The sequence below is a fragment of the Opisthocomus hoazin genome, chromosome 7 (assembly GCF_030867145.1).
Source record: "Opisthocomus hoazin isolate bOpiHoa1 chromosome 7, bOpiHoa1.hap1, whole genome shotgun sequence".
Taxonomy (NCBI): domain Eukaryota; kingdom Metazoa; phylum Chordata; class Aves; order Opisthocomiformes; family Opisthocomidae; genus Opisthocomus; species Opisthocomus hoazin.
The window spans coordinates 50,458,310-50,484,368 of record NC_134420.1 but is presented as its reverse complement, the minus strand read 5'-3'; the positions used below and the strand labels follow the sequence as shown (position 1 = coordinate 50,484,368).

Sequence of the window (26,059 nt, the reverse complement as noted above, 5' to 3'; positions counted from 1 at the left end):
TCTGGAGTACTGTGTCCAGTTCTGGGCTCCCCACTTCAAGAAAGATGAGGAGCTACTGGAGAGAGTCCAGCGGAGGGCTATGAGGATGGTGAGGGGACTGGAGCATCTCTCCTACGAGGGGAGGCTGAGGGAGCTGGGCTTTTTCAGCCTGAAGAAGAGAAGGCTGCGAGGGGACCTTATAAATGTTTATAAATATCTCAAGGGTGGGTGACAGGAGGATGGGGCCAGACTCTTTTCAGTGGTGCCCAGCAACAGCACAAGGGGCAATGGGCACAAACTGAAGCACAGGAAGTTCCGTCTGAACATGAGGAAGAACTTCTTCCCTCTGAGGGTGACAGAGCCCTGGAACAGGCTGCCCAGGGAGGTTGTGGAGTCTCCTTCTCTGGAGATATTCAAAGACCTGCCTGGACAAAGTCCTCTGCAGCCTGCTGTAGGTGACCCTGCTTCGGCAGGAGGGTTGGACTAGATGACCCACAGAGGTCCCTTCCAACCCCTTCTGTGATTCTGTGATTCTGTAAAGGAAAGAGTTCCAGCTCATAGACTCATTTAGGCATACCACTGAAAGAAGAGAAGCTGATGAATGATTATCAAAAGAGATTAGACATTCATTACATAGCACAGTAGTTTGGGGCATAGTTCAAACTGCTATCAAGCAGAAATTGCCAGATATAATTGGGAAGTCACTATGAACCTATGGAACTATGTACCTTGGAACTTCCCTTTGTTACGGGGCTCCCATCGTCTGTAACAGGAAAAGGTAGAATTACAAAACTTTTGGTCAAGGGGTGTGACTAAAGGCATCACTGCAGCATAGCAGAGACCTAAGCTACTGCTCATCTGTTGGAAGCAGTTCATGCACAGCAAGAAGACTTTAATGTTGGCTAGAAACCCCCTCTAAGCTTAAATATATTTGCATACTTCGATACCACAGCACGACTGCCAGTAGTAGCTGCCTTAAGACTAACTCCTACATGTTTACTCTAGAACTGACTGTCACAGTGTTCACTGCAGGATATGGTGATCAGTAAGGAGGGTGGAAGTGCCACAAAGGGCATAAAATTATGGGTTATATTTTTTTTAAAAACCTACCATGAAGTATCTGAAGCTCCTATCTATATACCCTGGATAAAAACAACAGAGTCTGTCTGGAAGCATCAGTGGAACAGATATCTTCAAGACTGAAGGCAAAAAAGGAAGAATATGATTTTATCAGGGTTTGTTCTGGAAATAGCAGGGATTGCTGGTGTTCATCTTGTGTGGGGACATTGGGAATTTTTCTGCTTTGGGTTGGGTAATTTGGGGGTTAATAGGAGAGGATTAGTTCCCAGAAAGCTTTACTGTCAACTTCAGTTGAAAGACGGCAAGTCCCTTTCATTGTGTTGTTACAACCAATCACAGACTCAAGTCTGCCCGCAAACCACGTGAATCCAGATGTTACGTTCCATCTCATTTTTTATTACTGAAACATTTTTGAAGCAAAAAAACACTGAATCGGGAAACTAAGGTGGTGAGATATGCTATTATATTTCAAAAAAATAGTTCCCATGATTTTAAAGGTGTGGTGTTCAACATCTGCCCCTCCTTCAGCGATAATTCTCCATGCAATTTAGATATTGTTCATTAAGAGCTACATCAATTACTACTTTCTCTTTTCAACTCTGCACAGAAATGCATAATTGTACCAATGAGGGTTTTATTTCTTTCTTTTCTTGTTTTCCTTTCTTCTCTGTTCAAAATCTAGCTGATTTTTTTTCACTTTGCTTTCAGTCTTTGTTAGATGGGAAAACTTCCCCTCACTGCTTTGTTTTTTCCTCATCCCTAATGCCCGAGGGGCTATCTTGCACAAGTTCACCTCAAAAATTCACAATGAGAAAGCCCCCAAGAAGGATTTTAAAGCTACAAATCAGAATTAAAGACAAGGATCTGGAGCAGTTTACAAAAAAATATTTTTTTTCAATTGAAAATACAATTTTCCCCAGATCTGCAGGCCTTCTAGCGCAAATCTCAGTCCCACCCCTCTGCACATACACACTCTCCTCAAAAGCCTCCGCATAAGAGCTTCAGCCAGGTTTTAACTGTTCTTCCTTGTTGAAGTGATTAATTCCAAATTAATCTCAGGTGAATTACGTACCAGGAAACAGATGCATTTGAGCCTTTATGAAAGGCAGAAGAACAGTTTCCTTTTAGTTCCTTGTAGATAACATCTGCACCACCAAAAATCCGTCAAAATTGCCAACAGAAATTGCTTCTTGAAGCATGAACACCTAATGCAGCTGTCCCCCCAGCAGAAAGACAAAATGGAAACATATTGGAGCTGACAAAAAATCACAGTAAGAAACGCTACCTACCTATCCATAAAACAACATAGGCAATCAATATCTATGAGCTTCTTTATCATTAACCACTTTATAGAGACTGAAATATTTTTTTCCCACAAACAGTTTGCTATTGTATTCATAAAGATGATCCTCTGAATGAAAGATTGAGGTATTGAACAGAAGCAATGCATACAACATAAAATGATCTGGTTACGACTACAGTTAGACTTCATATGCATATGCAGTCTTACAATATCCATAGTGCTACAGGGGAAAAATAAGCTAGGAAAAAACCTTCAGACTATCCAATTGTGCCTACGGACAATATACGATGGCTTTCTCAAGTACTTTCAGGTATTCATTACCTGGTCCGCTTTGTGTCATCCTATATATGCCATCTATCTTTGAAGCTCCTATGTTGTGCGCATGAGTGCACCCAAGCCAATACAGACAAGGTAAAACATTGTATTTTGGAGGGAAAACTGAATATTCCTATCCCTTTTATTCAGACAAATAGAACATGCACAGTTATTTAATTAATAAAACTTGCACCATAGATTGAGAGCCTTGTAGCATCCAGCTTAGAGTGGTCCAAATTCTGATAAGGCATGTATAACGGGAGTGTTAAGCATGTATGGTTTTACACAAAATCACGCCCCCCACAGTCCCCAATAAACTCTAATCAAAGCTAGTCACTGCTCCTTGGCTGAGGTGCTTGCTTGGAGTCAGGAGAACAGAGATACTTCGTGGCCTATTCACTAATTCTATTTATGTATTTCTAACAGGGATTTCTGGTGTATTTCCAAATAGCTTTATTCATCTATTAAGAATGTGAACTGGGATATACAGGTATTTTTCTCTATAGCCCCCTGGAGAGCAAGGGGCACAAACTTGCATAAAGAGCCAACAAATGAAGTGAATGAAATATAAAAATCCAACAGAGTAAATTAAAACTGTAAAAGGAGAGAGAAAAACCCAACCAATTGCTAGATATTGAAATTATTGTTATTGAAAAGAATAGTTTACACAACCTCAAAGAATAACCTAGCAGTTTAGCTTAAAAAATATTCTGCTAACCTCAGGCCTTCTGTAAATATATTGCTATGAAAGCCTCATTTAACTACCTCTTCCCACTTCCCTCCTTTTGTAACACTGCTAATTAGCAATATGAAGAAATATGCCCCTGCCTTTTTGTCATCATGCTGTTCAACTTGCCTGATTTATCTGATGGCATAATCCAGTCTTTGATATATGACAAATGCTTCTGCAAGATCAAATTATGACGTAAAACAGTATTATCAAGCAACCTCTGAAAGAGGACTACGATACTGAGACTCAAAGCCTGAATTGGGGGATACGCTGAATAGAAACAATGGATCCTTTTACTACATTAAAGAGTTACAGAGGGGAATTCTTCCTAATAAAGATTCTTGACATTCCCCATTAAAATAACTTATTTCAAGCTACTACAATTAAAAGATTAAAGAAGTTTAGGATTCATTTTCTGATACTATCTGTCTGTCTTAAGTTGCTTGTTTCATTAAGTTTTAGCCCCAAAAAAACCTCTGCTCCTTCAACACTGTTCCTCTTTGGATAGCCCCCGAGACTTCCTGAGCCACAACATTTCCCTAGTTTAAACAAATATTTGTGAGCCAGTGATCCAATTAATTCTCTCAACTCACTTAAGTGACTGCTCAACACAAAGAATAACATTAACAACCCTGGGAAGCTTTATGGAGTGAGGTTTTTTTATTTGACCAAACTGATACAGCCAGGGGGAAAAAAAAAAAAAAAAAAGTTTTAGGGACATATAAGCCCTTTCTTAACATCCCCGGGGAGAAAAATGTTAGTTTACTATAGCTTTCAAGCAGAAAACCCCATTTTCCCCAAAGCTTGTTGGCATTCATCTGCTAGGTGATCTAGTAAAAGTTATCATCACCATACAAATCCTGCTTTGATCTTTAGGACATCACAGCTGCAGCAAAAATAACACAATTCCCATCAGTTTCCATGTTAGCTCAAGCAGTAAAAGTAAGTTCAGTTACAGCTAAATTTCCAGTCCTGTTATTACCTGGAGATGTCCCATTGTAGAATCTCCACTTTTTGTTTGCTTGTCTTAGTCAAAGCCAAGGAAGTACTACACACACAAAACTGTCAGAAGAGTAGTAGCATAGTCACATGATCAAAACAGGTAAATAGAATTGTTTTACTATTCATTTTTACTTGCCAACTATAGTCCCCAGGATATGATTTGCAGAACTACTGAGCATTCACAGCCACAACTTAAAACAACAGGAGCTATGCTTAAACATATGAAATACCATCCTGTAATAATAAAAAAATCCCAAAACAGTTTCTCAAAAACAATTTAAAATAAGGGTAATAAATTTGTCCCCAAGTCCATGGAAACTACTGACTTCAAAATTTCCGACCCTAACAGTGAACTTCCAATATGTGTGTGTGCATTGGTGGTGACAGTAGACATACACTGTCAACAGATGAGGGCTTGGGTCACTAGAGTAATGATGAGCTTATATCCTTGTCAACATCAGTGCATAATAATATTAAAGCACTACTCAATCTATAATGATGTATTAATAATTTATAAGCAAGAACAAACTTTGCCCCAAACATCTGATAAACTCCATAAAGAGATTAGCTAGACTGTAATAACAGATAGTAGCACTGCATCAATATGCAGAGAGTGATTCTCAACAGTGCTCTGTGATGTCTCAAAGAGTGACCTTGCATCATGCTCCTGAGTCAATAATGACGGCAATGGCACAGTAGGTATGAGACTGAACCCTAATGTTGAATCAATAATCACTATACTGGGTCATGGCACTGCATCAATCTGAGATAGTTTTGCATTATGATGTTGCATCAACTTGCATGATACTGCAAGGTCACCCTGCATCAGTTCAGTGGTGCTATGTCACAATGTTGCAAGAATATACAGATACTTTTCTGTGACAGCAAATCAGTATAGAGGTATGCTAAGTTTTGACATGACCATCACCGAGTCATCACGCACAATATGAATGTTCATGAGTGGCAGCTCACATGTCACAAGGCAGTTTAATTTTCTCTTTACAGAACAAATTCAGATGAGTGCGAGTCCTAACTTTGTAAAGTTTTGTTAAACCAGCAAAGGCACCCTTTTACCCAAGACTGTCCTTCCACATTTTCACTCCAACCTGCACGGACAGCAGGTACTTTGTTCTAGTACACTTTTTATCTGCTCAGCCATTTGACTGAATATGATTGACCTCACTACAACCCGTGGAGAGCAACAAGATTCAAAAGGAAACCACTGTGACAGGGAAATGGCCCAATTATGCTGAGCCTAGCTTTTTCCCTGGCAAAACAGATTCAAAGCATAACACATCAAGCCACAGAAGGAAGCAGGCACCCAGCAATTGCTGTCGAAGGAGAAGAACAAAAAGATGGCAATTATTTTAATCATCTTCCAAGAGGTGGCAATAATGTTTCTTATAATTGCAAAGAGAAGCAGAAACGTCAATAGTTCCAACCAGGCTTTCTTTCTGAATGGAACCTGAATCAGCTCTTCATTTAAGCTACTGAAGCATCAACTATTTCCCATTAAACTATACTTGGGTCACTCTGCTTTGGTCACTTTCCGCTCAGATTGAAGTTGAGAGAGATAATTACCATAAATTCACATCACTTTTCTGGGGTGAACTTGTTTCGATTTGTTGATAGTATTTTCCCATGTATGTTTACTTATATTTCCCTATTATTGCTACAGTGATGATTGCTGTTGAAGTAGGTTTTTCTGATCTCCATTCCATGGGGTTTTATCTTTAAACATAAGAGGTTTATTTATACCTATATAATAAAATATAACAACAGGGTTGTTTTTAAACAAATACCAAAACAGCGCAGTAAGACTAAATGACAGATGGCACAGCAATTACTAGTTCTTTTGTCCTCAATTTCCATGGCACCTAGTGAGCAACAACCTAAGTTGGCAGTAGACCAACTGTACTCCTCTGTCTTTTCCTGTGTGTGTACTGGAATAGGGGTCCTATTTCTTAAACATCAGTCTGAAACTGGCATGCAAGCTAATCATGTATGTTCTGAGGTATACTGTCCTCAGCAGAAGAGCAAAAAGTACCAGTGAGGAAGGATGTATCTCTGTGCAATACTCTGCCTCAGGCTGGACATGAGGGCTTTACTGAAAGGTTTGTGCACAATATAAGCACCCCGGCCCCTCTCACGTCACATATAAGGCTCTTCCATAAAGGATTCCAAGATCAGTAAATATCCTCCCTTCTATCATCACAACTGCTATGGCATTACAGGTGGACTGAACCAAAAAGCTGATATAATACAAGCGTGTGTAATAAAGTTGGCACACAACAGTGAATTTTAAACAGAGCTTTTCTCTGTCTCCCAGTACCGTGTGTAACCTGTTCTGGAGTTCCCAGCACACCACTTCATAATTCATTTTGGCAGTTCAGTGTATCCTACCCTGAGTGCTTGACCTGAAAATGTAGACATGTTTCAGATGAAACAGAAGGTTAATTACCAAGGCTGAAGCCATTAATGAAGGCTATCAATTATTAATCAGTTAGTCCACTATTGTCTTTTCCCCTATTTATAAGCACGTATAAGCCAGTGATGTATTTTCAGACAGGAGACTTCTACGGAAAAATTCAAGGTGACGGAAGACAGAAGATGAAACTATTTCCTGCCTCCAAAATCTTTTACACCACTGCATTGCAGTGGGCTCTGGTCTTGCATCTGAGTCACCGAGTGCTGCTGGTAATGAAGCACTGAACCATGGGGCGCAGAAGGTTTTTACGTAGGGTTTGCATTACTTATAAAGAAAAGTTGCAGCAGCACCCGATAAATTTTAAAGTAAATATATCAGTCAAAGTGATATCTGCATCCTAAGAGAGTAAAGGACCTGTCAGGTGTTTGCCACAGACAGGTATTTTTGAATAATCATAGACAAATTAGAAAGATGTCAGAATATTAGTAGGGAAAATTATTCTCAGAAAAGGAAAGCAGAGCTCCTATTAATTGTCCTCACATCTCTGAAATTTATTTCCCTTGCAAACCAAATCCATCATTTAAGAAAAATGTTTAATTAAGAAGTATTAATAGAAACATGCCTTTTCAACAATTTATATCAAGATTTTATTACCACATTAAAGATGAAAGCCTACTCAGTTGTGAAATCATCACTTATACAAAGTGGTAAAATCCTCATTGCTTGTTAACTGTAGAGTAAGGGAAAAAGACTTGGGAAATGCAACACAGAATCTATCTTGAGAGGACAAGATTATTATCTTGGTCTTTTCCTACTCCAGCATTCTTCATTACTGCTAGAAGCACCATATCTTTCAGGTGCCAATTTTCAAAATTTCAAGCTGCTTTTAAACTTCTTTCAGTTATTGTTTGCAGCAATATAGTTAAATTTTAACATGTAACTTAGTTGATTGTAAGTTTGTTACATAACATCAAATACAGTAGTAGCCATTTTCCAATAAACCGGTATACGATATTGCCATAAAATGGCAAAATGACATCATACTCCTTCCCCCCAAGGTCATTTAAAAATAATCTAAGACCACCTAATCAAAAAACCCTATTGTAAGGGCACTATGTATCTTTCTACTTCAAAAAAAATTCTACTCCTTTTTTTAACAGAAATCTAGAGAACAAACTTTATCTTTAGTAATATTTAGCATGTTCTAATGTTCAGCTTTTGTCCTCAGGAGACAACTTTCCCTGAGGTAATTCCCCTGCTTAATTCTTCAGTGTAGCCTGTAGACCGTTGTCCAAGACAACAAGGCTTAGAGAAATTCTAGAGAAGATATCCAACCTTCATATTAATCTTATACCCCTTTTTATCCTATATTCTACTTTGAATAAATTATTGCTTGCACATACTTTTCTGCTGACCTTTGAGACTGTTTTACACCTTAATTCCGCTTCATATAAAGTTTCAGGAAGACCTGGACCACTTTGGATATTAACTTGCACTTCCTTAGCAGATCTTTGAGTAATGTCCCTCATTCCAAAGGGACCATACTGTTCCCTCATCCTCATATTTTGAAGACTGTACTCCCTTCATCTATACCAATTCATAGTTTTCCTCAGTTCAGCACCCTTCAATGATGTCACGTCATGTCAATGAGCTGCCAAGATTTGAAGGCACCCCCGGCACTTCAAACATGGGGGCAGAAACTGACAATATGTTTGCACACACAGTTCTAGAAAAATTACACTACGTTCAGAAGCATGGACTAAAATGATACAGCATGCTTCTTCATGCTGGTCTTATCCATGCTTAGGTAATTATGCCAGTCAAATATAAAGGATATATGTAACACAGAAATCTAAAAAGAAAAACTACCAGGGTTGTTAGTGAGCCACTATGATTACAAACCTCCAGACCTAATACTGATCCCACAGAAAATTCTCAAAAGAGTCTGTTTCTATCAAGCATAATCAAAGCACTTTCAGAAAAGTCAGACAACAGAGTTGTTTATATTAGAATCATAAAGCACCCTTTTACCTTCAAACAGTATTCCTTCCATACTTTGAAAACTAATTCCAGGTCCTTTGTGGGTTTCTAGATTCTTTTAAACCCCTAAATGAGTACAGTTATGTTTGCTGACCTCATCAAAATTTGCCTAAAATCCAAGAGCCAGTCTGCTGTTCATTCTTATAACTGCACATTCCCAAGCACGCCATCCGTACTCTATTAACAAACTGCTCTGAAATGGAAAGGGAGGCTGGACGCACAGATCATAAGCAGCACCACAAACCTGGCCAGCATGAGATGCAGTGATGAACTTTTGAAGACTAAATTTGCTGTCTTTAAAGGCAGACACCTTTAGCTACCTTGACCTATTTCCATCCTCATTTAAAAAAAAAGCACTTTCAGATTCAAAGCACTTTTTAGTGTGAAATTTAGCCATGACATATGAAGCAGGCTCAGGTTTACCGACAAAAGAATTAAAGTAGTTTTACCCTCTCATTTGCATAAAACTGTAGTGCTAATGCTTGGTGGTGGCTTGGACGTGGCTGGCAGCCAAACTCCCACCCAGCAGCCTGCTTACTCTCCTTCCTAGTTTGTCCTCCTTTCTGCTGAGGGGAACAGGAGCAAGAAGGCTCACGGGTCAAGATAAAGACAGGGAGATCACTTACCAATTATTGTTGCAGGCAAAACAGACTCAGCTTAGCAAAATTAATTTATTACCAGTTAATGTATTCTTATTTATTTACTGATTTGGTTAGCAGGAAACAAAGAGGCAAACATTAACACATAGGGAAATCGCCTCTCCTCTCCCTTTCCCAGGCTCATCTTCTCTCCTCCACTGCAGATTCCTCTCCTCCCCCCTTGCCATTGCCACAAGTTACACTCCGTGTCCTCAGCAAGGCAACAAATGTGCAAGGGGTGGGGGTTACAGCCAGTACACAGTGGTTTCTCTGCTGCTCCTTCCTTCTTACACTTTTCCTCTGCTCTCTCCACAGGCCAGTTCCTTTGGGAATATCCACTTGCTCCAGCATGGGGTCTTCCACAGGCTGCAGTGGATATCAGCTCTGCCATGAAGCACCTCCTCCTCCTCCTCTCATCTTGTTGCTACATCTGCTGTTTATCACCCTTTTCCCCCCACCTCCTCTTCTTAGCAGTGTCTGCCCTTTCTTAAATATGGTTTCACAGAGATGCCACCAGCTTGGCCGATCAGCTCATCTGTGTCCTTGCACTAGTTTTGGAGTCAGCTGAGTGTGGCGCAGGGCAGCACGTGGTCTTGTCCCACAGAGGCCACTCTCCACTTACCACCTTGCCATTTACACCCAAAACATGGTTTTACATATGTGATATGATACAATCAGATGGCTGCACAGCCCCTGTCTGGCTTCTCCCAGTGGCATTTAAACAAGCTGCATTCACATCTGTGGATACACCACACTTACAGCAGGTTATTTTTGCAGAGAGTTGCCTGCTTATGGTGGAGTTTGTAATGCTTTGTGTTATCTCTGGACCCAATTTATACATCCAAGACTCTGCAATTTGACAGTGAAGTGGACCACAGGCTCTTTAGTCTAGGCAATATAAGCCAAAAGTCCCAAATTACATAGGGAGTAATTTTTTTGTTCTCATTTTAAGTTGGTGACAAGAACAACTTTTCTTCCTTTCACACTCCCATTTGGCAAAAATATACTTCCAGCGAAGACAGGCAATGCAACTAGGCATCACTCTTGACAGAAAGCAGCAATCTCGCCAGAGAACACAGCCCTGCACATGAACTCATCCTGCCCCGTATTTGCCTGGTTTCAAGAACTTATCACCTATTCCAATAGGCAGGAGGCAGAAAGAATTTGTTCTAGTTGCATTACAGTCCAAAAATCACATCAACATTAAAAATTAATGACTTCTTAAAAAGCACTGAACAATGTCCAGCAGCTAAAACTTTGAGCTCTTCAGCTAGCTCAAATGCATTCTTCAGGCCTGGCCCTGCCTGGGTGACACAAGTGACCTCCCAATCCTCAAACCACTTATTGTACCAGCAGTTCTGGGAAAGGAGCAATGCAACTCATCCTCCCAGGAAAAGGGTGACTTTTGACACACGAGTACAAATGTGACAGGCAAGGAGCTTCCATAAGAAGCTAAATTATTTTTTTCCTTCAGCATCCAAGGAACCAGCAACTACCCAGTGACTATCATCAGTACCGAGAGTCACCTTCATGGGTAGCTCCATATCAGGAACTTCTTTCAGTGAGCACTGGGAAACACTCATGATGAGCCGAATTCCAGCACAACTCCATGAATGCTAATGGAGGGATCACACACTCATAATACCCCAGTGAAAATCAAAATTTGCCTCAACAATAACAACCATGACGTTTAAAAATCATTTAAAAAATAGAATTTGCCACTTTTGCTCAAGACTGTGTTTCATAAAAAGAAGAAACCAGTGAGAATCAGGCACCATGTACATCTCGTTGTAGCAATATCTAGATGTCTACTGTATTATTATCACTTTGGTCACTACGTGTGTTACGAGTTATGTGGAGAATACTGAAAGTGCTATGCAATATATAAATGAAGTTGGCCAAAGAACTCTCATTCCTTTTTTTTTTTTCCTAATTCTACATTTTGAAAGTCAAAATACTCCTTCTCTGTGCCTCTATAAAGCTCTCTTTTTCCTAGATATTGCTTCTTTCCACAGACAGTTTTGTAATCTAAGTTTTTCATTATGGAAATGAGTCTGCTAACAAATAGCTCTTGTGAGAGAACGGGGATAAGGCAAGCAGGAAATGCATTGTACAGCTGATCAAGGGATATTAAGACATGGCCAAAGTAGATCAATATTGGGTGCCTTGCTTCAAAACTGTGTGCAGCAAGGTATTACTCTCTGTCCCCAAAGAGCAGCAATCATCCTTCAGCTGCTCACATTACAAGTGATGTCTTTTGAATTATCTCAAAGGCCAGATTTACCATGCTGTATTCACAAATTCACAAGCCCATTAATAACCACCTTGGGAAACACTGCAAGGCTCCAGACTACATATCATGATGTCCTCTCACGTACAGGTTTTACAAACTGAGGCAACATGTCATCTAATGTGCCCAAATGCTTATTTCCTGGACTGACAACAGGAAACCAGTGGACAGCCCCTCTAACCCCTTCTAACCCAGCATTGCCATTTAATACCAGCTGCCACCGTAAATTGGAAAAATATGAGTGCCCAAAGAATTACATACACAAAGTGTTGGAAGTTCTGATGAAGAACAACATGTTGGATGGGAACTTAGGGCCTTTGGTTGAGAATGTGTCCTTTAAACTGATCACCCTCTACTGCTGAAAAAGGATTTTGAAACAAATGTGATAGCATGACATCTGTGTGCAGAGGCACTGAGCTGGGCCTACACAGCCAGCCAAGCTCAGAGCCAAATGTGAGGTACAAAGATACCCAATGCAGCTCGCAGAGACCCAGCTGGGGTCTACAACAAAGCAGCAATGCTTATCTGGTGCTGCAGCTGACTGAATAAATCCTCCTGAACATAGCTGAACAATCAGGTGCGGAAGCAGTGAAATCTGCCTGCAGCTGCAACTTGTGGATTTGTATGTTTGAATTTCCACTAGCCCTGGGATATCTTCATGATGTCCCATTGTGCCACTCAGATAGCCCAGAAGACCCTGGAGGCATTGAGGGGGAGCTGCTGACACAAAGCACAGGCAATACAATTCCTCTCTGTAAAGGCAGCTGACAAATAAACATCAGAACCAGAAAGGAGCTGAAGGATAACGTTGGCACAAAACAAATGGAAGTTAAACTGACATACATGAATACATATAGATTGGAAAACAAGTAAAACTTTAAAATTGTAGGAAAAAATTGATTTTAGAACAGGATTTCAAGAGAAATAGCAAAAGCAGAACACCAGAAGGCATGAGGTAGATCTGATACAGCCAGAAAAGAAGCAGTGATGTTGCAATTGCTTAAAAAGGTAGAGGACTGGACTTCATGACCCAGATAGTCCCCTCCCTGTCCTGTGGTCCTAAATTAAGATGCATAGCCAGCAACTCTGAAAACCTCATCCATTTGTGAAGCTTCAAATCTTAACAATGTTTTTCTTCTCCCCCATCAGAAAACCAGCACACTTTTGTTACACAGGAAAAAAATTCTGATCAGAACACAAACCAACACTGATTTTTAAATCAATTTAAAGCAAAACAGTTTTCTAACATGCAAGATAGGCATATAGTTCAGACTTTTTCCTACAGACTCCAATAAAAATTGAGTTTAACCTCTTTTTAAAAAATTAACGTAATTCACAGTAACCGTTGTAGGAAGATTATATTTAACTTGGCTCCCCACAGGTTAAGATTTAAAGGAATATAAATCAGACCACATCCTCCTTCCCTTCTCCACAGAAACACAGAGCACAGAAGACAAGAATACAGTGCAAAATCTTGACAATACCACAACAGTAAGAACCATGTTTCTACATTAAAAGAAATAGAGAAGACTTGCATGTCTAAAGACATAGAAAATCTTTGAAGTAACAAATACAAGAGAATTATCCAATCTCATAGCTGAACAGAATCAGTACGGTTAGACTTTAACACACCACAGCAAAATCCTTTCCATTGAACAATGAACCAAAATTCCTCTTGTAAAGCCCTCCTCAAACTGTAAGGGTGCAAAATCAAGTCTTAGTGGTGATTGAAGGCAGTAGTTCTGTAAAACCGTTACCTGCAGAAAGGTGCTGGCAGTCTCACACTCCCCAGCATGTTGAATGCTATGGAGTCTAAGCTTACACTCTCAACGTTATCAGACCTCCTGCTTGAAATGACCCTTCCTGCCCCAACTCTTCAGTACACTTGCACAGAACCAACCAGAAAACAGCACCCAAAGGGAACCCCTACCTTTCCCTCAACAGCCCCCCTAGCTGCATAGCTTCATTACCTTTCAGCAAGTCCCAGTTTTTTTATACATGTTGCCTAGCTCATTATATGAGTAGATCCAGTGGCTACGACTGGAACACTGTATTAAACTCTGTTTTGTTGTGGAGATACACTTACCTCGATCTGCACTGCTGCAGCATGTGTTGCCCACCTGAATTACACCAATAGATCATTGCCCACTGAGGGCCTAGTCTTTCTAAATATATTTGGGATACAATATACCATCTATGAAAGGATAACCTGCAGGTAACCAGATTGTTTGTAAAAAATGTTTTAGCAATGCACCCAAAGACAGACTAAATCCTTTCCCCTTAAACAAATGGGAAACGGCTGCAAAGCCAGAGGATCTCATTCCTACTGCTAGTTAAAATAGTATACTAGAGCATGACGTGGTTCCTTACAGAACTAGTTAATCCCACCATCTCTTTAAGGCTGAGCAGCATCATACTAAAGGGTTTTACATGATCCAAAACTTGAAATCCTGTATGTGGTACTGGCTTTCAGATGAGATTGTCTAAAAATAATGGGATAAGAAAGACATGATAAGATAGCAAAGGAAGCCTGAATCAGTATAAAATACTTTTCTTTGTCATGCTTAATGATTTCTATTACCCAGCTTCCAGAAACTGCACTCCTGACATCCGTAATTGACAAGAATAAAGAATAAGCTGAAACAAGGACTGTGTGCACTGAAAGTAAATTTGGACAGTCAGAGCTAGTAATATACATGGTTATCAGGTACAGCCAAAAACATGCTCAGCTGATGCTTTACACTGGTCCAAATTATACAGTTACATGAGGCAGTCAGTCTCTTCCTGTAGGCTGCAAATTGCTTAAACAAAGCACCAGGAATTTAAATGTAGCAGAAAAAAGATATGCCAAGATATTTAAGAGTTTTCACACTACATAAGCTTTACTTCAGCTGGGCTTCAGACTGTGTGTTTGCAGTCTCCCCCGTTCCACTTCCTTTACATAAGGAGACGGAAGGGGAAAATGCCCGTATCATGTATTTGACATAAAAGGCTTTCAGATCAGCAGGAAACCTTCAGTTCAATCATGCTTTATGTACTGAAAGGTTAACTAACGGGAGAGCCTTATTAGCACAAAAAATACCACTTCAGCCTGTGATCACAACCACACACAAGCTAAGTAAGTTCAGGCCCCATCCGCATTTAAACAGAGAGAAAAAAAAACAAAACAGACAACAACAAAAACACCACACACCCTTGCTGCTGTAAAATCCATCCTCAGGTGTTGTGGGCAACTGCAGCTTTCCAAGGGCACTACCCTTGCCCCAGCTCTTGGTATTGAACCACTCTCTCAGGATGGAGAAGGAAGAACTGTGAAGCTGTCTCATTTAAGAAAGACAACGTTCAGAGTCAGCCAGCTCCAATTCTGAGGCAGTAACTCTAGTTACTTCATTAATCTCTAATGCCTCCATTTTATCATTCTATAAGGATGTTCACGCGTACCTTTCAAGGAGATACCATGATTTATTGTGATTGCATAGATGTTAAAAAATGACATGCATATATGTGTTTTAGGCACCATAACAACTGTTAAGGCAATGTTTCTGAAATAAGAACTGTGCCCCTTTCTCGAAAACTCACAAGAACTTGGATGTTAGACTTCTAGCCAAACACCAGTCCAGTGCGATTTCTCCTCAAAATTTTCTCTCCAGTCACTTGGTAGACTGGAAAAAGCGGCATTTTCTTTCATTTCCCATGTAAAATTGTGCAGAACTAGTCTTTTATATTCTCTAGAACAGCTGATTTTCATCCCAGACTCACCTGCATATCAGTGATCAAGTTATCTTTTCCCTGCACTGAGTTTTGAAATCCTCTAAAATTAAAGTTATAGCACAAACAACATGTAACCTTGTCTGGATTAGATGAAGTTTGTATTTTGCTAGCAAGAGTCAATAATATGTTCCTGTTTAAGATGTTCTTCCTAGAGGCTTAATAGAGAAACAATTAATTTTGTTGTACCTGATGTCATACCAAACAGTTGTTAACCTTTGATGAGAAGGTTACATCAGATACCAAGCCAGGGATAAATTAAACTGACAATTGCTCTTGTTTAATTGCTTCTGAGTAGTACTCAGTATGTTTGAATGTGCAGTGAGTTATTATCATACCTTGCTGCTATCCATTAACACAAAGATCAAGAATTTTATTTTACTTTACTTTTTTGATGCAACCATAGAGAAGGTGATAAAGGCTTTAATTACAAACAGATTTAATTTAGAATCTGTTAGTGCAATTTATCCAAGCATACAGAAGCAAGATGTGCTTGTCTGAACGAGCTTGTAAGTTTGGTGTTTCTTGTAAAAGAGAAAAATATATATTACCAGTTGTTTTTAGAGTCTACACACATAAAAGATTTAGCCTTTTTCAAAATGAAAACTACAAACTTCACACTTGTCTCCTTCAGGTCTTGGATATTTCAAAAAAAGAACTTTACTGGAGATTGCCTGGGTTTCTTTCTTTGATGCAGCTGGAAAAAAAAATCCACACTGCTTCACTCCATTGTATTTAGTGCTTAAAAGAAAAACATTAAGAAGCCAAATCTCAATTTTCTCAGCATCAAAAGAAGTCTCAGTGTGTTTTGGTTGACTCACTCATTGGCAAGACTGTGTGACAAAATGTGAAAATCCCAATTATTAGTTTTGAAATACTAAGAGGAATATGATCTAGTTGAAGATGTCCCTGATCACTGCAGGGGGGCTGGGCTAGATGACCTCTAAAGGTCCCTTCCAACCCTAAGCATGCTATGATTCTAAGGGTCTTTGTATAGATACTGTGAGAAACTCTTGAGATTTGAGCATTTAACACCTAGTAGCAATTCATAGAATGACAACAATTCCTAAACCAAACCTTCACAAATTAAACCAGTTTCAAGCTTCAGAACGTATTTTAAATAGAGGCTACATATTTAGGCATGAATCTCTCACATAATTAGAAGCAAAAATCTTAGTAGACTTATTTAGGAGAGTATTTTTTATTTCTGTACTTACACGGAATTGCTAGGGTCTGACTTTGCAAGACGTACAATACTAAACAAGTGTGTATACTGGAAAAGATGCTGTTAATTCTGTCCACTATACCAAACTATGATTTTATTAGTAGAAGTCTGCTTCCTTCTCTCTCTCAATGGAAAAGTCAGAAAAGATAGTGTTTTTAGTTGCCTGTACATTTAAGCCAAGTTTCACAAAATTACCTATGTAACTTCCTGTTGATTCTTCCTCCACCTCCTCCAATTCTTAATTTTCACTCTCCATTGTCCAGATGAACTCAGCTGTTCTGCAGAGCTAAAGCCCCAAGATTATTTTCAGATTTGTGGCTCTTATCAGGCTATCTCATGGTCCAACTGGCAATTTTGCCATTCATGCTAACATTGCCTTACCAGCTCTTTGTTTCATATCTCTAATCAGCTTCACAACCTTTGATAACAACAGCAAAAGTACTAGGATCTACACACAAACTGTTGCTTAGTGAGGAGTTAATGAATCCCTCTATCAAAGCACTGAGCTTCCACGCTGCCTCGGTGGAGTCAGGGATGTAAAATCCATCATCTTTAGCCACAGGACGTCAGTGTGCTATTTCCTGCACCGTTGCATTCAGCTACGGACGTTCATTCATACACCTGGTACAGCCACTGGCAACAAAGCAGGAACTGAAGCTCAAAAGGTCATGGAGGTAACTTGATGAGGCACAGTGCCAAACTGTGCCAGCCGTAAACAGGCACGCTGAGGTGAGAAGCTTCTTAACCTTCACAGGTTTCGTTTCAACTCGTGATCTACACAGACCTCTACCGAGAGCTAGTGGATAAAAATAGATGGACCATTCCTATGCATAATGTGAACCACTTCAAACAGATTAAAAATGGATTTTAAACCACCTTTTCAAAATGAAAAGGGAAGTAACATTAACACATCTGAAAGTTGTTTTGAAAACTGACGGTCTGTTTTCTTTCTTCAAATTAGTTTTCCTTTACTAATTCTTCTGCGCTCTAGGGAACAATAAATGCAGCATGCACAAACACATGGGACTTTGTATACCCAAAGAGTTTAGAAAAGGACGGGAAAAGACTGAGGGCATTTTGGGACAGAATCTCTGAGTGTTTAAATAGAACACTTCCATTAGAAAAAAAAAAACAAAAAAACCAACAACTAAAAAATCAGGATCTTCGGCAATTTCATACCAGCTGACAAAACAGCCACTGACGTGCATGCTGCAAATTTGAGGCTCATTCAGACATTGCCTCTCACAGGCAAAACAATGATGCCAAAAAGCCTTATACAGTTGCCATGGTTTTTTGTTCTATAAACCTGACATAATGGGGCAAGCAGTTATGCCCCATTTTTTGTGTGGATGATCTGCATATAGTAGCCTCTTTGTACAGTGAGAAATTTCAAAATACTTGGTCAGAAACAGAGCTCCTCTTCCAGGTAAAGAATATGTGCAACGGGTTGACCCTGGCCAGTAACTAAGCAGCCACCCAGCTGCTCATTCATTCACTCCTCCCGCAGCAGGACAGGGGAGAAAAATCAGAAGGGCAAAAGTGAGGAAACTTGTGGATTAAAGACAGTTTAAAAAGTGAAGCAGAGCCTCATTACTTCCCATTGGCAGGGGCAGGCAGATGTTGAGACACTTCCTGGTAAAGGGGGGCCTCAGCACACGTAACGGTTACTTGGAAACACACAAGCCATAACCACCAGCATCCCCTCTCCCTTTCCCTGCATTTTTATTGCTGAGCAGAACATTTTATGGTATGGTATGGCCCTTTGGTCAAATTTGGGTTAGCTGTCCCAGCTGTGTTCCTTTTCAAATTCTTGTGCACTCACAGCTTACTCACTGACTTCTGGATTTACTGGTTTGTCTTTTAATTTACAAATTAGCCTTTGGTAATTTTACCATCCCCAGCCAAATATCTCCAATAATAAATCAGGCGCACTAAGCATGTTGTGATATATGTGAAAAAAAGCCAAGTGTAATATATACAAAGTACCAAGAAATTCATCCCTACAGCATGCACCACACCTTGTTACATAGAGACAGCAAATGGATTTGCATCTCTTAGTGGAATGCCCGTTACACCTTTGGGTAGGCTTTTTGTGAAGGAAATCTTTGTTATCCATACTACCAATATATTGGTCTTATACACAGTTTCTCAGCTTTGGTATTTAAATTACATATTAATCTTGCTTTTTTCAGCTATTTCCCCCCTTGTCCAGAGAAGCCATAATTCTGGGCAGTTTTCTCTCCTCTTGAAAAATTCAAGTAATCTAAAAATTTACTAGTCAAACAGAAATTACTTTTCTATCTAAGAAAAATTAGTAACTGACTGTATGCGTGCTGTTCATCTGCTTCAGTGTTGATTAACACAGATGCACTTAAATCATCTTCTTGTGATCAACATAAATAAATGGAGTGCAATTAAGATGCAAGTCTCTGCTGAAGATGATTGCCATCCTAAGCAAAAAGGAAGATGTGACTTACAACTTACATTTATTAATATAAATAAATACAGAAATGAGGTAAACACTTGTGATGTGCTCTGTGTGATCCTCAGAATCCATCTGCAATGCAATAGCTCAATGCTTCTTGAGTGCCTCCCATTGTTGCTAGGGGACAGTACTACCACCCCAGCCCTTGTGGTGCCAGCACTATCTGGCCCACACAGCTAAGCGAAACCTACTCCACTGCACACAGTGGAGACTCTGTTGGGGACGTAAGATACTTTTTAAGGTACTGCAGTGTATATATACCTGTCACATCTGATATGAGGGCTATCTTGCCAGTCCCCAGCTACCTTAAATAACATGCAACCTGAGTTAGGTTAGAGGAATCCATAACTATTTAGGCGTAACTTCAAGAATTGACAAACCATAGCTACAAATGTTCATTACATATATATATATATATATATATATGAAGAAATGAAAGAGATACTCTGCTGAATCTTCATCCACTAACATTAAATCAGAACAATTCTCCCACTCCCTCATTCAGCTCATTTGCCACCTTCCTCATAGGTTAGCAGTCACGGTTTCAAGTCTTTGTTCATGTGTTAATCCTCAGGTTGCACCTATTAAAGACAATATATTCAGAAGTTTCTGTCAGAGAACGTGTCCCTAACAGAAAGCTACATTCAGATAGTTTTTATACGTTATAAATTACAGGAGACCTGCAGAGTACTCCCTCAGGTAGGTTGCTACATTTTGTCTTGGCGGAAAATGTCTTTAGACAGTCTATTGCTTTAGACCTGCTAAGGATCCAGGCAATATCATCTTCTGCTTGAAAGCTCATCCTAATTCCCTCCCGTCACCAGTAGGCAGTCTAGCCACTGTGTGTTACACGGGATGTCTCCTACACCCAGCCAGTGAACAACTTCTTGCTTCAATAAAGAAGCCTCTGCCCCACTTCACCTTTTGGTGATCCATTGGTATGCTTGAGTATAAGACATCTTTCACTGAATACATATTCCATGCCAACCTGTAAGGGCTCATAATTTGCATAAATGTAATTAGGAGAAATGTACACAGCTTTTTACTGTTTCTTGAATGAAATGAGACATAATGGGCACTAAAAACTTTAGAACTGATAATTACTTATGGGACACTGATGCTCAACCACTTCTGGTATACTCCAAGAACTGTATCAAACCTGATAACTTACTTTATACTGGTTAAAAGCCTGGAAAGGCAAGAATAGCAGTATCCTGAAGGCATATCAACTCATACAAGACTAAGATACAGTGGCATGAAATTATTTGTATTTACAAAAATTAAACTTAAATAAACTAAGAATTTTATACAAGAATAAAAAAGGATGTCTAACATGGTGAAACATACACTTTAAGAGAAAATGATAACCAAAAGTATAAAGATAGTAAAGGCAGCTAAGAAAGCAAAACACAAGATAGGAGATTAAAGCAGATCACCCAATTTTTTTCATAGTTTATAGCCTCTGTAGACATACTGCCTGTAAAATAAAACAGGTTAGTCTTAAGCAAATTCTCTTATTTCTACTTCTCTGGGTATAAAATGCAACCCTTCTAACGCCCACTCCAAACTTGGCTTAAGAAAGGCTGAAATGTTTTGCATGGAGGTGATTTTGCTTACAGAAAAGCAAACCACAAACTCCATTTATTAACTCAGTCTAGCCCTTAAGATATTCAGTTCATCATACACCCTCTGTGGTTATCCTTCTCCTGTTTCCAATTCTTCTACTTCTCTCTCTGCTCTGATGACAAGGCACTGCAGCACGGCACTGCAGTTTTGGAGAGAGTCTGCAGGAGACTCCTTGTACAGTGGAGCCAGAATGGTCTCTACAACCATAAAACCAAAACACAGACTTTGGCCAATCATGGTATAACTGAACAAATTTGGCAGAATGTACATATACATTTTCTTCCATTTATACCCATTCTCATTTAGCAATGCCATCTCTAACTCAGGGAAGACTTTCTTCCACTTGTTGCTTAACAATCAGAATGTTCTACATCAAATCCTGCAGCCCTCAGCTGCAGTCTGGTGCTGCATGACAGATCCCCCTTAACTTGGGACTACTTAAGCAAAACTCCTCTCAAAATCACTAGTATTTTTTCGCAAGCCTAGAGTTGACTTTTTATGAGCAATTCACAAGCTGGACAGTCTCACAACACTATTCTGAAAATCCAGAGGTGTGATGACATTATAATACACATCAAAATGAAAGGCTGCAGAATAAACTAGCAGTACACATGGAGGGAGATTTCTCTCTCCATTGTCATCACAAGAATGCTATCCATCATCACCTGCCGCTGTCTTCCTCTCCTCAGGTCATCTCTATCAATATTTTTTCATGTTGTAAACCACAAAAAAGGTGTGGTAGTATAAGATGAATGAAAATTCAACAGCAACTCATACGTGTAGGCTTATCAAGCATCCATTGTGGAAGGCAATTTTCTGGTTCAGGTTTGGATTTGGGGCTTTGAATGAGTTGTTGGGGTAGGGGGTGGGGGGGAATCTCATAAGGAGGGATTTGATGCCGTAACGCTTCATATACGGCACTGATCTGAATTGTATGCCATCCATTTTTGCAGGACTGCCAGCTTATACTTCATTGTAAATCAAGAGAGAAAATAGTTTCAGAGGCTGTAATTTTTTGTCATATAAAACAGACGCCTTAGTCAATAAATTTCCACAAAGTCTGAAAGACTCATAATTAAAACATGGATCCAAACAGAACAAGTGTAAATTAAACAAGCAAATATGTAACTTGTTAATAAGGTATGTTTTTTTGACTTTAAATTTTACAAATAGAAATATATTATAAAGAACACTCCAGAACATGATATTCAAAAAGCAGGCAAACTATTAAAGTCTCCCTAGGAGAGTACAAATCAGTTCTACAATCTTCAAAATAGCATCAGATCTTGATAAACCATAGCCTGTATTATAACTTTTGGATTAAATTTTAGTTCAGTGATACTCATCAGAAAACAATGATCACCAAGTGGAATTTGTCACCTGTTATCAACAACAGAACATCCAGTAAAGTGTGAGGAGGTCAGAATCCAGTAAACAGCATCCAAAATAAAGTCTGTGACTGGAATATCCAGAAAAGCCCCAGAAGATCTCCACAACATTTGTCCAGGAAAATCCCTGCCACTTTTATTGTTATTATTATTGAATGTAATTGCTCCTGAAAAGTCAAGTTGCTAAATATACATAAAATAAATTACACTAACACTGGTCTTCCCTGTTTTAATACCTATTTTCTCTTTCTCCTTTAATTTGCTTTATGGTTTAAGTATTTGCCCTTTTAAAACTTCATTTTATTATCAGTTTAATTTGCTTTCATAGCGCTGATCTACAAAATTTATTTTTCCCATATTTCTATTACAATTTTATCCATGCTGCCTTGTTTCTCTTGACACTTGAAAATGGCTTAATGGAAGGAGGACACGGTTTTGAAGAAAGGAAGACAGAGAGAGTCTTTGAACATGACAGCATAAAGCATGTGGTAGTTTTCAGATGGTTAGGAAAGATCTTGTCTCATGGAAAGTTTGCATGTGTTTTGCTAAGTTAAGAAGTCCTATATGGTCTTGCATTTTAAATGTCATTTCAAGATGCATCTTTCATTTCAGATTTTGACTTTTTCTAAAATAATCCTGATGTAAGCTCACTTCTATGACTTTGAACCATAAACCAGAGATAACAAAGTCTTACAGACATTCAAGAAGCCAGTAACACTTTAAAAAGTTCCTCTTCCACTTTTCTATTGTGTATAACAGCATGAGTGTCAGACTTCACTCTTCATCTGAATATTTAGGTAGAGTCAGTGATACATATAACAAACAGCAATACCATACCCAGAAGAGCACAGCAGCATGCCTTTGCTCCTCATAAATGATTCGCAAATCCTCCTAATCCATCCTGACCACAAAAGAACAAGTGAAACTAAAGCTGAAAGAGTTCTATATTTGCTGCTAGTGAACATCTTCAGGGATAAAACTGGCCTAACTACACAGGAAGCAGTCAACAGAACCTTTAGCATTAATATCAGCCAAAATTAGCGGCTTTGACTTAGATACCTGAAATAATCTAAAACTAGCATCAGGCAATTCAGAGTAAGTTGAACAAAAAAACCGACTGCAAAGAGAAAGTCATGAATTTTTTTTTACTTAATGAACGTGTTCACCTCAGGTTCAATTCGATTTGTTTCAGTCTATCCAGAAAAACTGGTTATAATGTTAAAAACAGATCACTCATTACGAAGTTCACTTGGACTCATTTTTAAGGGCAGAGTTGATAATATTCGAGATCAAGGTACAGAGAAAAAAATATGTGCCTTCACCATTAATGCTGAAAAGATTCATTGTACAAGTTTCATGCAGGATTAAAGTTTCCTTTTTGCTACTTGTGTCCGTTTTCCCTCTTCCTTCCACTGCTTACCACAAAGTAGAGCCTGCCTTCCATTTTCTCTGTAACACACCATTAGGCAGTCAAGAGCAACAAGATTCCACCTTAGACTTCTTTTTCTAAGATGGAACAAATTCATATCTCTGCACCTTCCCTCACATGCCAGGCATTCTGCTCTCCAGTTAATCGATAGCATTTTACGTATGTTATATTATAACATCTGAAGAACCAACATTCTCTTGCGCAGTCATATCCAACCATTTTTGCTTAACGTGAGCTATAGAATTCCAACCCATTAGGCTTAGTACTGTTCACTTTTACAAAGTCTTCTGGTGTTCTTTTTGTTTTATTTTTAAGAAAGCAAGAAAAAGTGTTTTTCTTAAAAAAAATACCAAGATTTGATCTCACCTTAATTCCTGCACAAAACACAAACTAGATGTTTGGATATATCACAAAAAGAGAGAAACCAGACAGTCTAATGGCTCAAGGCCATATTCTAGCCCATTCAAATGAATCTGAATTTTATAATAGAATTCACAATAAAATCACTTCAAATGCAAGCGATGAATTCTAGTCCTGACCCTTGTTTCAGAACCACCCTGCAATATACCCAGTACTTCAACATGATTCAGAACATGGCAAATTCCAGCAGCAGATTAAGACCCTCAGTCATTCACATGAGGTCTGTGGTTTAGCCCCTAGCATTCCTCCTATTTACTTGTATCTTCAAGTTCCAGTGAAATGTCAACAATTCTCCAGCTCATTCAAAACCTGCAAATGGGCCAGTCCCCTTCCACTGTGCATTAATGCATAAGACGTTGGAAATAACCTGACCATCAAGTAACACAACCACCTTCTATCTCTTGTAAACTTCTTGGCTACTTTGTTCACAAAAAAAAACAAAGCACACAACCCTCACTCCCGCCAAAGCATCAGATCAAATAACAAAAGTTTCCAGTCCTAGTGTTCCCATTTTCTCAAACGGTTCAATTCTCCCTAAAGCCACCTTCTCACTTAACTTTCTCAATAAGGGGGGGGGAAAAACCCTATCACTCCATTTCAATCTTTGTCTTCTGAGACTAGTAATACTCTCCACCATAAATTAAGCAGTATTCAGGACTGTGCATATGCCACAGTAGATCATCACTGCTGCAAAATAATTCCACATTTTTTTAATAAACCCTACTGCTATTGAATCTCATAAGATTTTTTATTCTTTTTTTTTTTTTTTTGCTTGTTTTTCCCTTTCTTCTGACACCGACTTGGTTTCCCTTGCATCCCATTCAGTAATTCTACAAAACTCTAAAGAACTACCTAAGGCAGATTAATGTGATGAGCACTGAAGACGTAGAAAATGCAGAGTATGACACATACTATTTTATAGTAATAGCTTTCATCAAATTCATATTCAGTTAACAGAAACCCACATCTGGCACAGACATGGGCCTATTTATACTCACTATGTGCAGCTGCAGAAAGTCACCAAGCCCAGGGGCACTGTCAATCCGAACAAGAATGCCATCCTTCACTGTAGTGCTGAAGCCCACAGCAAGACGATCTGTCCTTGTGCTCGGTCTGTCATTAGCTGGCCAGGTATATAGAATGAGGCCTCCACTCTTCCCAAATATATATGTGGCACCAGCTACAAAACACAAAACCAAAGAAAAAAGTATTAGTTATCCATTTCATTTATTTATTTTCCAACTCTGGTAATAACGCTATGACTTCTGAGAGGAATATAAGCAAGCATTTGCTTTCATTAGTTCAAGGGGTGAAATTAATGCCTCTTACTTGCCAGGCTACTGATAGCACAAGACTACTCCGGGACAATTAACTGAGTAGGTGAAGAAAACATGTACTTCAAGACTCAACCAGGTAACAGAAGAGAACAACAGATACCAAAATCTTTCTATTTCATGACAAATGACATTGTGAGCCCTCTTTGATACTGGAATTGATTCCATACGTGCTATAAGACACATCTGAAATGGTGCTTTAGACTGCCGTCTCCGACTTCTCACGTATTCTTCCTTCTATAAAGTGGTAAGTTCTCCTTTGTAGAGCAATGGCTCTGGAATGCTAGGTACTTTTTCTGATGGAAGGAGATATGGAGGTGAAATAGCTTGTTATCAGACAAAATATATCTGTTCCTTTTCCATTAGCCTTGCACCATTAGACTCCATAACAAAGTAATTCCCTCCTTATAGAAAGTTCATCCTCCAGATGAGCATGGACTTGAGACTCACAAACACTTCCAGAGAGTAATCTAAATGTGCATGTATGTTATTCAGAACATCCTCATCTTGCTACACACATCACAGCAAGGGAACTAAAAAAAAAAAAATGAGCAAGCTTCCTCCTAAGGTATAAATCAC

General features: G+C 39.1%; 1 protein-coding gene across 16 annotated transcripts in view; it reads right to left on the bottom strand.

Annotated features, from left to right (window-relative positions):
• NRXN3 (neurexin 3) overlaps positions 1-26,059 on the bottom strand; it is a 1,053,133-nt gene that overhangs the window by 241,061 nt on the left and 786,013 nt on the right. For all 16 annotated transcript variants that reach the window (XM_075425785.1, XM_075425786.1, XM_075425781.1 and 13 more), the window contains one exon: positions 25,145-25,326. In XM_075425785.1, the coding sequence (XP_075281900.1) occupies positions 25,145-25,326 (182 nt within the window). The remainder of the gene's footprint in view (positions 1-25,144; positions 25,327-26,059) is intronic.